Source organism: Lingula anatina, chromosome 9, assembly GCF_051362555.1.
Source record: "Lingula anatina isolate TDL-2025a chromosome 9, LinAna3.0, whole genome shotgun sequence".
Classification (NCBI taxonomy): Eukaryota; Metazoa; Brachiopoda; class Lingulata; order Lingulida; family Lingulidae; genus Lingula; species Lingula anatina.
This window is the reverse complement of record NC_141775.1, coordinates 4,566,017-4,583,212: the sequence shown is the minus strand read 5'-3', so window position 1 is coordinate 4,583,212 and position 17,196 is coordinate 4,566,017. Positions and strand designations below refer to the sequence as shown.

Genomic DNA, 17,196 nt, shown 5'->3' with positions numbered 1-17,196 from the left:
TTTTTCTTTTCCTTGTCAATTAGTTATTTCAAATTATAAATAACCCATGATTTTCAAAATAAAAGCAGTCTTAATTGACCAAGTTTTAAAATGTTTGTCGATCTTTTGTTGTCGATTGCTAACGCGCTATGTATTGTTATAAAACGTACATGCATAAAACACAAAAGAGGAACACGAATGCATAAAGGATTTTATTTACATTATAAACACAACACTGACAGTTATTTGACTGTAAAAAAGGTATATTGCACTACTTCTGCATTCTGTCTTTTCAAATAAATAAAGCAATATTTGGTATGAAAACCAATTATAATGTAAGCAACATTCGTAATAAACGCAAAATACAAAATGTAGTACATGTAATTACTCCGTAATTCATTTGTTTAAATGAATTGTGTTTTTACAACGTGTAAGATTTATTGCCAGTAATTTTAATTTAGGTGGTTATAACATCACAGCAAAGTCATATAGTCCACCACATTTATAAATAAAAAATGAAACAGCAAAAACATAAAAGGGATAACAACTGTTTGTTTTGGTCAAAATACAAATTTTCCTGGGGTAAACGATGACTTTCGCATAATTACCAATGGTTAGTGAATCCATTCCTACATTTATTTATCATGAAATATGAATCTCCTAAGATGAGTTGTTATCCCTTTAAAACTTCTAAGCAAACATCAAGCAAAAGTTTGACAAAAGCATTCTTCTCCTATTCGAAAATGAAAATGAAATATACCCTTAAGGTTTCTGAGCATAGATTAAAGAAAGGGTTCTACTCTGTACATGTGCATATACAATGTAGATGTTTTATGCCATTTTTGTGGCACATTCCCACTCCACATGAATGAGAACATGACAGTCTTATGAATGTATTTCCACACTTATGTCAAACTTAAGATTTTATTCTGAAATGACCAATGTTCATTCCTTTGATGCCTCATATTCTTCCTGTGTCATAACTGTAACAAATCAAATTAAAAATTCTTATATATATTATAACTAAATTGTTATATTATAATATACTTATTATATATAAAAATCTTCAAATGTACATCACAAGTCAAGAATGCTTGTAAGAACTCCAAATATATTATATTACACACACTAAAATTAATTAATTAATTAATTAATTAATTAATTAATTAATTAATTAATAAAAACTGACACAATTACTTTTCCATAATTTCCAAAAGCTTCATGCTAATTTCTTACCCAATCTCTGGACTTCAAATGTTTCATCAATGTCACTGCAATGGTCTGTCATGCTTGAGAAGTTAATGTGTCGCCTGGAGAAAGCGCATATACAACATATTATTTCTAAATTCTTTCAAAATTGGGCGGTACAGTTTTTGGTACCACAACAGTTTCACTGGTCTAAAAAATGGCTTAGGGTGTTACATTACCCATTACAAGTCCCAATTTATCAATCCAAATTGGACCTGGGGGGGGGGGGGGGGGCTCTGTTTAAGTGACTGTCTTAAGTAAAGGCCAGGCAATCTTTCAAGATGGTGTGAATAATAAAAAGTGAACCTCAAAATGTGAAGAGGGACTTAGGGCTAATTCCCAACAAAACTATCATTCCACAACATTTACTGATCTAACTCCATAATGAATCTCACTGAATGCAATCAATTTAACAGATAAATATGGCTTCTCTTGTTTCCAACATACTTGCAAAATCACCAGCTTTCTGCATTCTTCTCAATGCTAGGAGGCATGTCTATCTGTTTATCTGATTACATTCAGTGAGAGTCCCCATTGAGTTGGATCGGTCTTGGTAGATCAAGAGTTTCATTGGAAATTAGCCCTTAGACCCCGTTCCCATACCCAGATCGATCTAGCAGGATCGACCCATTTCCTAGGGGGTTGATCGCTAATAAGCATTCAGCTTTAATTAGCAGCTCTGATGTCTGACACACCTATTGAAGCTAATAGGGGATAATTTTAAAACTATTGTTTAGCAGCTTCAGTGGGTGTGCCAGACATTTAAGCCACTTAAGCTGAATGCAATTTAGTGACACTCCCCTCGGAGAAGTGACGATCCTACTAGGTCGATCTAGGTATGGGAATGGGGTCTTACACTGACCTCAGTGAGTGAACCTCCACACTACAACTTCCTGTCCTGTCCCTCTTGTACACCTGCTCTAACTGTCTGGACACGTACTCAGGGTACATTAACCACACACCATTACTTTTCCACTGCCACACCACTATCATCCCACCTGGAATAATTTACAACACGTTATAGTCACTATGTCTTATATGATTTGCTATTATATACTTCAGCAGCTGTGTAGAGATATAGACCAAGATGAAATAAATATATTGTGTATGAATTTTTCCCTTTTTTGTGTGTGTGTAATCATAATAAAGGAAAACCTGCTACTTGCAGCACTGGCATGATATCCAGAATGTTTTATTCTTGTCTGTTGGTTCATTTGCTAATATATCAATATATTTACTTATTCATTACAAGGAAAATTGGATAAACTGATGGCAGTGCATCCTAGTACTGTAATTTTCAACTGATTCAAATAATTACAGACTAAAGTACCTGTTTCAATATCAAAAATATTTTATCAATGCTTTATTAGCAAGTATATTAATAGATTATATTAATTTAAAGGTAAGTAAAAGACACTTCTTTGTTCAAGCAACAGCATCACGCTAAAAAAAACCTGTCTTTAAAAAAATCATTAGACTGTAGAAAATATACTTACTATCTTCATCCATTTGAGGTGCTCCTCCTGATGCCGTACCACCAGCTCCTTCATCTTCACTAAAAATAAATAAATAAATAAATAACCTTGAAAAAGAATTGCATCCAAATACCATCATATTACTGGTAGACTTTGAAAATGCATAATAAACTAAATTGATTACAGTTTATATTATTACGTCTTTTGATTATACTTGTCATTGTATTGCTTCTAATTTATTTGCCGTAATTCTACCATAAAATGGGTGCTATATCTTTACAAAGTGTGTGTGTGTCTATGTGTAGATGCATGCATGCATGTGTGTGTGTGTATGCCTGCCTGCACAAGTGACAGCAAGAATGTTTTTGCCATGAGTCTTCTTTTATATAATAATTTAATAATAGCTTTTTTTTCTGTTGGAGAGAGATTCCACTTGGTACATGAAAAGATCACCTTAACTTACACAATTGTTAGGTCAAATTTTCCATCATATCCAAACTTGTAGATACAGGTTTTGCCATTAGGCCACCGCACCTGGAAATCCAATTAAATCCAGATAAAGTTATAATATTTCTGCTAATTAAACAAGTATTCTTATACATAAATAATAAATGGTCGCAATGGGATCATTATAATGAACAAATGAGACAAGTTCCTTTTTTGGCAGATAATATTACAGTATAAATAAATTGAACAAGTTATGATGAAGTACCTTCACTTTTCCATTTTCTTCAACTTTAATCACAACACCAATAGTTCCGCTCCCCCCATCTTGGTCACCGTATTTCCAGTCAGGGCCTTAGTAAGAATATAAACATTCACGTTAAAATTTAACCTTATCATTAAAACTGAAAATAATCATATTATAACTGAAAATCAAAATTATTATCATTGGATTTAATTTTTTTTTATTTAATTTTCATGCCTACAAAAAAATGAACAAAACAAGGATAATTCACCATAAATAATCCTCAAAATATGCATCAAAAATTAATAAATAAAGAAAAAAAACTTCAGTAAGAAAAGAAAGACAAACCTGCATCTGATTACTATAATCACTTCCACATCGTGTATTATACCAAAGAACCAAAGGAAAAAAAATTGCATTTAAAGAAAGAGTTCACTAAACATGTTTCACTTTACCAGTACAAGGTACATTAACATCAATATTAATGGCTCCCTACCTCTCTTCACCCTAACCCCCACATCTATCAGCTTGCCCTCATCCATTTTCTTTGCTTCCTCACAAATCCATACATCGTATTCACACTCGGAGCCACCATATCTGTAGATGTTGTCATGGTCTGTGTAATCCCAGTGAACTCGCACCAAGCCTACAAACAGAGACAACACATTTGACTACATATCTGGGAGGAGGGGGGAGGGGAGAGTGGAGGGGTAGAGAGGTGTTAACATTTTCCCAAAAAAAGTGGAGTGTTCCAATTCACATTTAAGCATGTTAACTTATCAGAAAAGACATAACATCTCCATAGAATAATAACAACATTAAAGTTCTAATCATTCTGATGACCTCAATTTTCAGTCTGGTTCCAGTAAAAAACATGGAGGGCAGAGGGAGAGTTGATGACTGGAGGAATTGGGTGGGGGTGAAGGGTAATTGAGGTGAGATGGGCTAGGAAGTAGAAACACAGAGATGGAAAAACTGATCTTCTCCTAGGAGCAGTTTGAATTAACACAACAAACAGTTCTTATCATAAAATAAACAACATACTTCCTCTAGCATAACCCACGACTGTCCCCGGGCCTTCGCCATCTTGATTCCCCCACTTCCAGTCTGGCCCCCTCACCACACGTGTACCTATAGGAATGGAGACCTGTAAGGTAGGGTCCACCTCCCCCTCTACCTCACGGTGTCTTCTGTCCTCCTCTTTCATATCCAGAAGTAATTGGTAGATCTCTCTCTGTGGACAAAAGTATGAAAAGTTTAAGACTAGAAAAGCACTCCTGAGAGAGCCCAGACCTCTGTCAAGGCATGTCAGTTTTCATTTCTATTTAGTTAATTAATCAATTTTTCATTAAATAATTTATAAGACTGTCAGAAAATAGCTCTGGATCCGACCCTGTAAGTTATGTAAAATTTTACCTCAAATGCCCAAACTCAGCTTCAATTCCATAGAATAATTACATTGAAACAATCAATCCATATGATCCAAAAAAGTGAAACAGGATTATTAAAAAAAACATAACCTCCTCGACAGAGGGAAAAAGCCATTGTATGATTGCTGACATTTGTACATTTCAATACTTACCAGTTCATGGTCAGTTTTGTCCTCCTCTGTGAGTGAAAATGTGTTGGTGGCTTGAAACCATGGCTTGAATGTGTCAAAACTTGTAAGACACAGCTCACGCATGCTCTCCGTGGCTAAAATATGACACATACTACGTATATATATAAAAATACTGCAAGGGTACAAAGAAAAATGGCCCATACTCTACTACCTGTAGTTTCTAAAAAAACTGCCTTTGATGAAATACTTGTATAAAAAAATCAAATTTCAGTTTACACACTGTCAATTTACCTTATGGTTATTGGTGCAATGCACAAACATGTAAAAAAATTGAATAAAAACAATGCAATTATACCAATATATATTACTTACTTTTGAAAGGAGCAGCAAACCTGCAGGCCATGACCATCCTCCTGTAGTAAGCCCCCAGACCCCTCATGTCCTCTGTGTTGCCAGCATCCAGGCATTGTCCATCTACTATCAGGGATGCAGAATCCATAAAAGTCTGCACGAACAAATAACAAAGATGGTTTGTACCAGTAGGCATGGTGACAGCTAAAATGGTTCTCAATTTCAGAATTTTTAAATGTTTTGTTTTTTAAATGTTTTGCAGCAAAGATTTTTATCAGCTGCATTACAAAACTCACTTGGGGGAAAAAGTTTCTTCAAATAATAACTTAAATATAGTAATTATCTACTTTTTGGACACAGAAAAGCCCTGCTCTTAATAAAATTTGATCTAGGATATACTCCTTTTCTTAAACTGTTTAAAGTACAGAGTAAAAAAGGTCCACTTTTTCAGAAAATGATACCCACTCTTACCCTTTTGAAATTGCTGACTTCAGCTTCAGATGGTTCAAGTTAGACCTACTATATCTGGTCTAAAGCATCACAGTCTGAACGCATCTCTTTTTTGACCCACCTTATTTGCATTGGTTCCACATGCTATGAAAGATATCTTGGCTTTGTTTGATACATGTTCATTTTTTGAGTACAGCTGAAGCGCACTCATCACTTTGTAAGTACCCTGAAATTGAACAAGAATTGGCATGTAGATTTTATATTTTGTGCTGCTAAACATATCTGCTCAAAACGAGTTTTTCTTAAATCTAAAACAACATATCTATAACTGACATGCCATCAATTCTTGCATTTTTTTTAGTTTATTGGAAATGATAAAAGTGCAGTCAAGTTATTTATAAATTCAGTAGGCTCTTTGACATCTTCAGGTATTTGCCAACACAGCTTACAAGAAAAGTTCAGTTTTATCATTTGTTAATTGTTTTAAAACATTTGAAGACTTTCAGCCATCTTTACCGAAACTGATGGTGTTGTCAAATCATCAGAGCCAAAGTCAGTGTCACTATCACTGGGGATCCCATCAGTGAATACAAGGATTCTCGGCCTCACTCTGCGCCCTGCCACTCTGAGGCTGCCAGCTACATAAGAATTATTAAATCATCAATCAACCACAGCCTATACAGGTATGCATTTTTTCCAAACAATTTTTCTTTTATAGAAAATTAAGGAGAATAGATTTCAACTGCACAGGTCCATTAAATGTAAGTGTGTGCACTCACCCACATGCACACACTAATGCACACACACACACACACACACACACACACACATATGCACACACATATGCACACAAAACAAAAGATAGTTGAGAGAGATAGGGAAGGAAAAATTCATATTTAAATACAAATCTATTAATGCACACAAATTTTATTTAAATAACAATTCTCTGTTCACATTTCTACTTTGCAATTCCTAACTCCCAAATTGTGCCTGAACACTCACAATGTCGTTGTAGTTCATTCTGTGCCTCTACCAGCCCCCGGGTCATGGGTGTCATACCCTCGGGCTTCAGAACCTCTGAAATATCAGACAAGCAAAATGTTTAAAACTATAAAATATTGTCACATACCATATATTGTAAAATACAGGAATATGACTAGTTCGTTTTACTTGCTGAAGTTGTCTATTGTGTCTGATGGTAAATCATACACCTTTCTGACTTTTTTGTATTTTTCATGTATATACATGACTTTTTGTACTGTCTACCACTATACTATTCAAACCCAGTAAAACATGAATATAAATATAATTCAATCTTATTAATAGCCATGAGAAATTGCATGGTATTTCATCCAATACTTCTGCAGTTAATTGGCAGCCACTTTCATCACTGGCCCAAAGCAGAATAACTGGCTAGAAACTGAACAAATTTACATTTTCTTAGCCCAATTTCAATATTATTTAAAATTTGGCATTTGGTAATTGTATCTAAGACTATTATTACACCATACTGTGTTTGTATCTAACTTACCCAGCATCCTGCGAACAGCCTCATAATCATTGGTCAGAGTTAAAACCGTGTTATCACCATGTTTCCCAAATGTCACAATGGCCACATCTTCTTCCAGCTCATCGTACATCAAGTGGGACTCTTCCATTTCTTTAAAAGATTTAACAATTGGTAATTTTTTAACACATGATAAATAAAGGTGAACAGTTATTGAAGAAAGTAAAGTTTAACATGTTTTTGTGACCAATGATGCATCATACCTGTAGTTTGACCTATCTTCAAATTTAGGGGCTTGGGAACCTCTCTTAAAATGTCGCAATTTACATTATAACTTTATCACTTGAAAAAAACAATAATAAACTACTCTCTCTCATTGTATATAGTGCACATATGAATATAACAATTATATATTTCTCAAAACTTTTTTACCTTCAAAAACTTTATGAAGCACTGTTTGACTTTCCTAATGATGCCTACAAAATTTGATAGAGTTTTCTCATTCACATCCATCAACCTGTCCTTAAAGGTACCGGTACATACAAACCGAGCATCGGTGGAACGTGTAAACCACTTCTACTAGTTTCTTATACAACTCAAATAAATTTGACATGCCAAGGGATAAACTGAACAGATCACTTGATCAGCCATAAAAGAGCTTTAGACTGCTGCTTTCTTTGAATTTTTGGACAAAAATTTAACCTACTTTCATGACCTACTTTTCAGCCCCATTGACATAAAGCATAGAATGCTAGCAGAAAAATCTGTTCAAACATCATTTTCGGGTAAAATTAAACAACGCCTTTCAGTAATTCTGCTGGCATTTGGTTGGCTTTTGTGACCAAAAATTGACTTCATATATATGCATCTTTAAAGCTAAATGAAATACATACCATGTAATATTGTATTGATAGCAGCTTTCATCTGTGTAAATGCCTCCCCTGTCATACTCCCAGATGTATCTATACAGAAGACCGTGTCCAAGCCACTAGATTTCCTCTTGAATAAACCACCTGTAAAGTAACCATGATACGTCATTTCATAACAGAACTAGACAGCAATTTGAGAACACAAACGCGTTGCACAATAAAAAGGCAGTAGAAATCATTAAAATTAATAAAAAATATAATGAGAGCTTGATTTAGTTGAAAATGTAACCAAATCTTTCCTTTCTAAATTACTGTCAATTATGAGGATTTCATTAAAATATGAGAATTTTATCAAATATGTGCAGAATCTAGCACGCTTTTTCGTATGATGCCAGGAAATACCACCAGCCTCTTTTCAGGCAAGGTCTGATGATTCCTGTTGGTTGTGCAAAAATTAAATCTAGCTTCCAATGAGTCGTTCTTGAATATGAAAAAAAGGTAAACCTATAATGAATCTGTCCAATAAAAAACAGATTTATTAAATGGTATGTCAAAAAAAAAAAAAACACAATTTAATCCTTGGCTTGGTGGGAAAATCCCAGATTGGATACCTTAAATTCAAAGTATGATATATATTTATACACACCCCTTGAATTGTGTTGTCTGGGTAAAACAACAGCCCTTCTATCTGTCATGCCATCCCCTTGTTCATAATCCATTAAGCTGTTCCCTCCTTGGTTACCACCAGGTGGCTTAGCTTGTGCTCCATGCTCACCACCAGGTGGCATAACTTGTGCTCCATACTCACCACCAGGTGGCTTAGCTTGTGCTCCATGCTCACCACCAGGTGGCTTAGCTACATGTACTGCTCCCCGCTCACCACCAGGTGGCATAAGTCCTGCTCTTTGCTCACCATCAGATGGCATAGAAATGAAATATTTGCTCAAAATGTTTTGTGTTATTTTTGCCACCAACATGTAATCTGTTTTTGAATTTTCATTTGCAACTTCTTGAGGAATCCTTTCAATGGCATCTATAAAATAATCTAAGCCTTCTTGGAGTTTTCTAATTTTTCTTACACAAGACATGAAATCATGTTCTTGCTCCTTGCTCAATGGTTTGCGACCCAAGGTATCTTCTACTGCTGTTTTGAAGGCCAATGCTTTACATACTTCATCCTCTTTCTCTTTCCTCAGCTGAGTAAGCAAACCATCTTGACACTGCAGTTGTTCATTTAGGTTTTTGATTTTGGCATCTGCTGCCCTGATAGAATGCTCTAATCCTTTAATTTTCTCAGTACTTTCCTCTTTTTCTCTTCTTAGGTCATTTATTTCTTGATCCTTTTTTTTCACTTGATCTCTAAGGTCTTGGCACTCTGATTTCACTGTGTTAACAGTGTTACGTGTCTGTTGGAGTGCATGTTTTAAGTGCTCATTTTCCCTTGAAATTTCATCTCCAACTTCGAACACCTCCTGTTCTCTTGAAGCAACTGGTATATTTGCAGCATTCATCATGCGAGCAATCTCTTCATTTTTCCGCAGAAGCTCCATTTCAAGATTCCCCACCCGTTGCCTTAATGTCTCTACTTCCCTAGTTTTATCTTGCAGCTGATTGGTCACTTCATTCTGATCACTCACAGCAGTCGAAAGCATCATCTGCGTATTGTTCCTCATAATTTTTATCAAATCTCTCAGTCTCTCCAACCGAATATCTTTGTCTGAAAAATCCCGAAGTTCTGCAGGAAATTTCTCTTTCAGAATTGGGATTTTGTCAAGGTAGCCCTCCTCAAAGGCCATTCTCACCAGGTCCCGTGGTGTGGCGTCTGAGAGCTCTTTATCAGTGAGCAGAAAATGGTATGGCGCATGGGTGAGGATCCCCTGAGCTTGTCGTCTGCCATCATAGATAACATCATCATACTTAGAGACAGTAGGGGCAGCATCTGTGAATGAGAATGATGATAAAGATTTAAAAATAGGATAAACAGTCTTTGGAGGTACATAATATAAATAATATTTATTTTTATGATCATTATCTTCATTCTATTAAATAAATATAAACATTCAAATTTAATTTTGAGACAGAATTGAAAGACTGTTGTAACAGATTTCTTTTACCTCGAAGCAGGCGGCGCCTGGCATCCATATAAGTAGGCCAATCCATGGATGTCCTCAAACTTAGCCTCAAATCTTCACTGGGCACCATTGCTCTCACTTCATCTGTCAGTATGACATCAGAGAGCGCTGCAGAGAGAGGGGATGGGTGGCTGCTGTGACACCATGCCCAGAAGTTGTCCAGATGTTCAACATTCCAGAATTTTAGATCCATTATTATACTGCCCTGGCGAATGTTCTCAGCATGTAAGTCCAAGTAGCACAGTTTTTCCTGCAAGGCATTGCGCATTTGGGGTAGCTTCTGATGGATCTCATCTTGCACATGACGCAAAGGTCTTGCTTCTGCCATGTCTTCAGCTATTTGCTGTGCAATTTCTGTTTCCAATTCAGAGCAAATAATACCTGAAATAAAAAATATTTATTAACATTAATTTTAAAAAATTATTTTTATAATGTCTTTAAACATGATACATTGTATTCTGAAGTGCATATGCTAGAAATAATCAACAATGTTTCTGCATTTACACATAACATAAGAAATATAATACGTACATGTGTTTTTTTATAATCTCTGTATTCAGATCCAATTATCTGTAATAGTGATATGCAATAGTCTTGATGAATCAAATATTATTTCTATAGAATACAACAATTACGTACATTGCAGCTCTAGACTTGGATCAAGAGTATATACTCACTCAGCTTTTTGTCAAGTGCATCTGCTAAAAATTTTTTGGGGGGCTCAGATATCAAAAGAGCCCTCCGAAAGTCCCAAAATGCTTTTTCCTTTTTCTTTGGCAGTATTTCATCTAAAAAGTAACAAATCTTCTTGTGATGGGTTGAGAGGGAGTCCAGATTTTCCACATCCACATCAGTAAGAACACAGTCTTCATACAGGTAAGGTAAGAGGGGGTCAAGTTCCAAATCTTTAATCAATACGAGTCTACAGTTTATCAAAATATTCTTAGACCTCTCCGTCATAGGACCTAAAATTTTAAAAATCAGCATTAAATCAAATGTGATTGTGATAAATTTAATTCACAGTACAGCTGGTTGTAACTTACAGTAATTACAAATTTGACTGTGAAACTGCTGCTCACAACAACAGATTAAAACAATCACTCTTTTTCTCACAAATATACGAAACATCCTTGCATTTATTCTAAGACAATGCAGCCTAAAATATGATTCGTCTCACACAATTAAGCTCATGATGTTCAATTTTCTCGTCTCAATTAAACTGCTATAAGATATAAGATAAGATAAGAGTTTATTTAGCCAATTATAAAAATCGGAAATCATTTTCCATTGGAGCAATATACAGAGTAAAATAATAAAATAATACAATAAATAAATAAATTAAGAATTTAGCTTTGAGATCAAATTAAAATGCGTCACTGCACTTGGATAAAAGCTGTTTAAAAAGCGTTTACTGCCTTTAAAAGTTAAAAGTCTACTGTTGCTTGGTAAAAAAGTAAAAAGAGAGGATGCAGGATGGAAAGCGTCTTTCATGGTGTTGACAATTCTTTTCTCCATCCTGTCCTTAAAAATATCATCCAGCTTGGGGAGATCTTGCCCGATAATCCTGCTTGCAGTTTTTACAACGTTTGCTAATTTCTTCCTTTCCTCCCCAGCTGTTCCGCTATACCATATTATAATTCCGTACGCTAGAATGCTTTCAATTACACACCTATAAAAATTGACTAAAATAGGCACACTATCAGTAAAAGTTCTCAATGATCTTAAAAAATACAGTCTTTGCCGTGCCTTCTTTACACTCTTTATGGTGTTATCTTTCCAATTCAATTTACTGTTAAGGTGTATACCAAGTAGTTTAAATTCCTCTACCCTACTAACTTCATCATTACCAATGGTGAGTGGTACCTTTACATTCTGATTCCTTCTAAAATCCACTATCATTTCTTTGGTTTTAGCTACGTTCAAGATAAGATCATTACTCTTGCACCAGCTTAACAACGACTCAACAGATTCTCTATATGTACTCTCGTCATTATCAGTGACTAGCCCCACCAGCGTAGTATCGTCTGCAAATTTCATGAGAAAAGTCCCATCGCTTACACTAGTGCAATCGTAAGTAAAAAGGGAGTAAAGACAAGGTGAAAGGACGCATCCCTGTGGTGCACCGGTATTTAAGACTGTTATTTTTGAGCTAAATGAGCTGACTTTAACAGATTGTCTTCTATCTAAAAGAAAGTCTAAAATCCAGTCACAAATAAAAACAGGTAGCTTAAGATGGTTTAAAAGTTTCAAATATAGTTTTTTTGGCAGAATTGTGTTAAAAGCTGAACTGTAGTCAATAAATAAAATCCTTGCATAAGAGTTTTTGTTATTTAAGTGTTGTAGTACAGTGTGTAGGCACAGATTAACTGCATCTTCAACATTTCTGTTAGATCGATAAGCGAATTGCAGTGGGTCCAAGGTTTTTGGCACAATTTCTTTAATAAAATTTAAAACTAATTTTTCTAAAATTTTCATGGGCACCGGAGTCAGAGCCACGGGTCTAAGATCGTAAGTATTACAGGAAGAGGAAGATATGATGCTAACAGGGTAAAAAGAGCTCACCATGGTTGAGTATGTCCTTTAACTCTTTATTACATGTAGGATCATCAGTGGCACGGGTTCTGGAAAAAATACCTTGATTTTCAAATATGTGCATAACATTGAAACTATGAAATTCATCACATCCATAAGCTAAAGCTGGATAATACATGTACCTCAATATAAAACACAACACTTATCACAACTATTAAAAAGCCACACTTATCAGAACTATCAAAAAGCACATGTAACACTTGTGTGTGTGTGTGTGTGTGGGGGGGGGGGGGGGGGGGGGGAAGGCAGTGGACCAAATGCCTCCCTTCCCTTAGCTAAGAAGTACCCCATTCTTCCCATCTTCCTCCCAAAAAAGAGCATAAAAAGCAAAACAAGACAGAATCAAGTAATTTTTCCATCCCTGTAACATATTGTCATTGTCAACAGAGTCCCCCCTGACAATATCATCATCATTGTCTATCATCTATATAAAATGCTTAGCAAAGCAAGACAAAAAAACTTTATCCTTATGTCATCCTCAGCAAAATCTTGGATTTGCCATTTGACTATCCTCTTCTCTAATGGGAAACCCTTACCCTTCTAGACGAAGCTGTTGATCAGTTGTCTCCGGTATATATTTATCCTCTCTGGGATCAAACCGTCTTTCAGCTGACCTGGGAATGCAGGGAGAGAAATCTTCTTGAGAAAAGACATCCCAGCTCACTTCATCTGGTAACCCAGTTATTGTCTGGAATTAAAGAATTATATCAAAGATTACAGTGCTCTCACAGTGTAGGATAATGTCAAGGAAAATGGAAATAAAAAATTATTTCAAAAGAAAAAAGATTTAGGCTTCGTTCACATGGAAAGTCTATTTTCTAAAAATCTATTTTCTATTCGCGGTATCTTATGATCACGGTCTGTGCCCTGAATATCCCGCGGCATAATTACTGGCAGCGCGAGCCAGTTACTTATACAAAGCTGTAATTAATTCTCGGCTGTGCTTGCATTCTATAATATCTCATCCTCCTTTGCCACATCGCTTGCCATCGGATCATGAGGGTTGCACTTGTATCTGTCGTGTGTATAGCTTCTTCATCTTCTTCGTCTTGTTGTTGCACAAAATCGACAAACACATTTTTCAAAGCAACCGCGACCGCCATTAACTTTCTAACTTCCTACTGCGCATGCGTCAAGGTATCAGAATCTCTTCCGAGCACAGCCGAGAATTAATTACAGCTTTGGAAGTAACTGGCTCGCGCTGCCACTAATTACGCCGCGGGATATTCAGGGCACAGACCGTGATCACAAGATATACCGCGAATAGAAAACAGATTTTTAGAAAATAGAATATCCATGAACGAAGCCTAAGAAGACCCACATATTCAATTCACACTGTCATCACTTGTTTCCCTCTGGAAAATTCACCAAAATATGTGGAGTTTTTTATTATTATCTCATGTGTGTGTGTGTGTGTGTGTGTGGGGGGGGGGGGGGGGGGGGCAAACATAACTTTTTGTCCTTTACCTTACTGGTAAGTATATCAGGTACTGGACCGCCTCCAGTGGCAAGCCAAGGCACACCACCACATGCCAACATTTCTAAAACAGAACATTTTCAATTAAATTTTACTGTAATATTTGATCACCTTTACTTCACTTTCCGTACTATATTGTAGGAGTCTATACTCCAAACTTACATTATTTACATACGTAACTGAAAGATTTATCATTTATTCATAATTGCACCGTCTCATTCAGGTATGTTGGTTAAAATTGTATTTTAGCAGCTTGTTCTCTATAAGAAAAAGTAACGAAGAAAATCTAACATTTATTTTTCACTGCTGCATAAGTGAACTATACTGTAGTTTTGTAGTTTGGGAATAATAATAATTATTATTATTATTATTGTTGCTGTTATTATCATTTATTATTATTTTAGCAAATACATTACCTTGCTGAGAAGATGCCTCACTGAAGAAGTTTTCATCTCCACATGCCTTCCACTCTTCCAGTAAACCCCTTATTTCGACCACATCCTTTCTCAATTCCTGGAAACCTTGTATTAGCTTCATCATGTCATGTTCCTGTGATTCTTTTTGCACATGCTGAGATAACTCTGTCAGCAAATATAAAAAAAAATTAACACTTGTCAGTAAAGGAAATTAAAAATAAAATATCTAATTTAACCTTTTGTTTTTGATTACTATGGTATCACAGACAAGAAATATTTAATTCAAAAATGAAATCAACTGTCACATCTCACCATTTTGGGTTTCTCCATGTATGAGTGAGCTTTCACTTTCATTTTTTTACTCATTTGTTTGTCAGTCTGTTTTTAATCATTGCAATTCACCAGTTTCTACAGACGAATGTTAGCCTATCACCTGGTTAATTTGTTTGATTCATTGTGATACCAAAAACTGGCCTTTTTGCCTTTACAGAAAGTGTCATTAAAAGTGCTTTCTAAATTATGATGACTCACCTTCCACCTCCTCTTTAACACCCTGTACTTCTCCCTTCACATTTAAACAATCTTCTTTTACATTAATTATTTGTCCATCCAATGTTTCAACATACGTCCGTAGGCTGATTACTGCCCCTTCAAGCTCATTGAGTTTTTCAGAGGTTGCCTATTTGGGGTGTCAGAAAATAAATTATTGTGAATAGATATGGAGTCAACAAAATTTATATTTAAAATTATTGAGAGAAATGTCAAGGAAAGAATGAAAAAGAGAGCGCACTCTTATATGATAAATTATTTATCATATTTGTAGATGCATTTATTTGAAAAAGGTTTATAATTTAGAAAATATTTAAAAAAATCTTATTTACAGCAACTGACCAAAGAAATTTATAATTCAGACCATTTTTGCCCAGCATATGTCAGCAAAAATCACTTTTGTTTTAATATTTTCTGGTAAATTAAAAAAATAAATAAATCAAAATGCTTAGATCTATAGGCCACATTTTTCATCCAAATAAAAAGTTACTGAATTGCTCACTGTAAATTTCATGACTTAATACAGTTTATATCAAACTGTACAGAAAAGTTTGCAAAGATATAATATATCCAAGTTTTAGGAGTTCTTAATTTCTCTTAATCAATTTTAACCATGTTTACAGTGCAATTGATCAGTCACTGCTAGTTTTACTATTATGAAAGAGATTTTAAAACTAGAGAAAAACTCAAAAATTGGTTAATGGAACATTATTCTTTGGTAGTATTTTACATATACAACTGTAGCTATTGATTATAAGGAAAAAAGTTTTGAAAGTTATTCTCATAAATACTGTATAAAAGCTAGTCTATACCTCTCCCCCTCCACCCTCTCTAGCTGCCAGAAGCTGTGCAAAAAAACTTGAGTCTCCATCCCTGTGAGCATTGGCCAGTCTCTGGGCCAGCATCAGAGGAGGGGTGTGCTGTAATAGATCATTGATAACACAATACTTTTATGAAAGTCATGTACTTTCAATTCACTGTATCCACCTCAATGCTAGTACCACTAATTTTGTTTGAGGTACATCATATGAACACATAAAAGGTGACAGAAGACAAAAATCTCTGGAGTTTCTGAGTTTCTCTCTGAAGTTCTGTATATGTAAATTGAGACAAAAGACAGGTGAACTGAAATATAACCGAAATTAACACATCACCTGTAATTACATTATAATGGATGCAAATAGTTACAGTTCAATGTGTGTGTGTGTGTGTGTGTGTGTGTGTGTGTGTGTGAGAGAGAGAGAGAGAGAGAGAGAGAGAGAGAGAGAGAGAGAGAGAGAGAGATCTTCCTACACGTCCTGAACGAGACATTTCTTTCCTTTCAGTCTTCTTCAAATAAGTTCACGTGACTGGAAAGGTACAACGGAATATCTGGCGTTGACCACTACACATGCACATCTATACAGAAAGGTAGGAAGAAAATTTTCAGCATGTGCTAAATATTTTTTTTTTATCTATGATCCAACTACATGTACTTGTACCAAGCTATATCTATACGTACAGTGTATACTGTACATGTGATGAACATTGTTGCTTATTCACGGAAATAAAATCATTTAAAATTATTTCACTCAATTCATTCATTATTCCAAAGTGGTTATAAACACATATTCTAATTTCACATAATATTCATTTTCAGAGTAAGGGAATGCATGCAAAAGGCACAATTCGCTTTAGGGCTAATTATTATCATTATCTTAAAGTTGCAACAAAAAACAGATTGATGGTATATTTCAGCTTCAGCCAAAAACGTTCAGTTATTCTAATTTGTACGAATCTTACCAAGATTATTTCTGGTGGAAGTAGCCTGGTTCGCCATGTTTCTTTCACTTTGCAAGGGGGTTTCCAGTGACGTCATGCTTAGGTTATTTATAGCAGCGGGAATTTTGTTGTTTATGATTT

At 35.2% G+C, this 17,196-nt stretch overlaps 1 protein-coding gene across 1 annotated transcript; it reads right to left on the bottom strand.

Moving 5' to 3' along the window:
• Nucleotides 1-176: 176 nt before the first annotated feature.
• On the bottom strand, nt 177-17,155 carry LOC106178346 (uncharacterized). Its single transcript, XM_086994817.1, has 26 exons — nt 17,077-17,155; nt 16,588-16,692; nt 16,107-16,214; nt 15,277-15,424; nt 14,746-14,910; nt 14,320-14,393; nt 13,389-13,540; nt 12,823-12,881; nt 10,938-11,225; nt 10,243-10,641; nt 8,775-10,067; nt 8,153-8,272; nt 7,284-7,412; nt 6,755-6,829; nt 6,269-6,390; nt 5,874-5,978; nt 5,324-5,456; nt 4,973-5,085; nt 4,435-4,624; nt 3,887-4,036; nt 3,415-3,500; nt 3,166-3,236; nt 2,724-2,782; nt 2,090-2,225; nt 1,216-1,289; nt 177-962 (listed from the first exon to the last, which is right to left on the bottom strand). Exons 2-26 carry the CDS (start codon nt 16,603-16,605, stop codon nt 925-927), a joined length of 4,305 nt encoding a protein of 1,434 aa, XP_086850943.1. The 5' UTR covers nt 16,606-16,692; nt 17,077-17,155; the 3' UTR covers nt 177-924.
• Nucleotides 17,156-17,196: the final 41 nt, after the last annotated feature.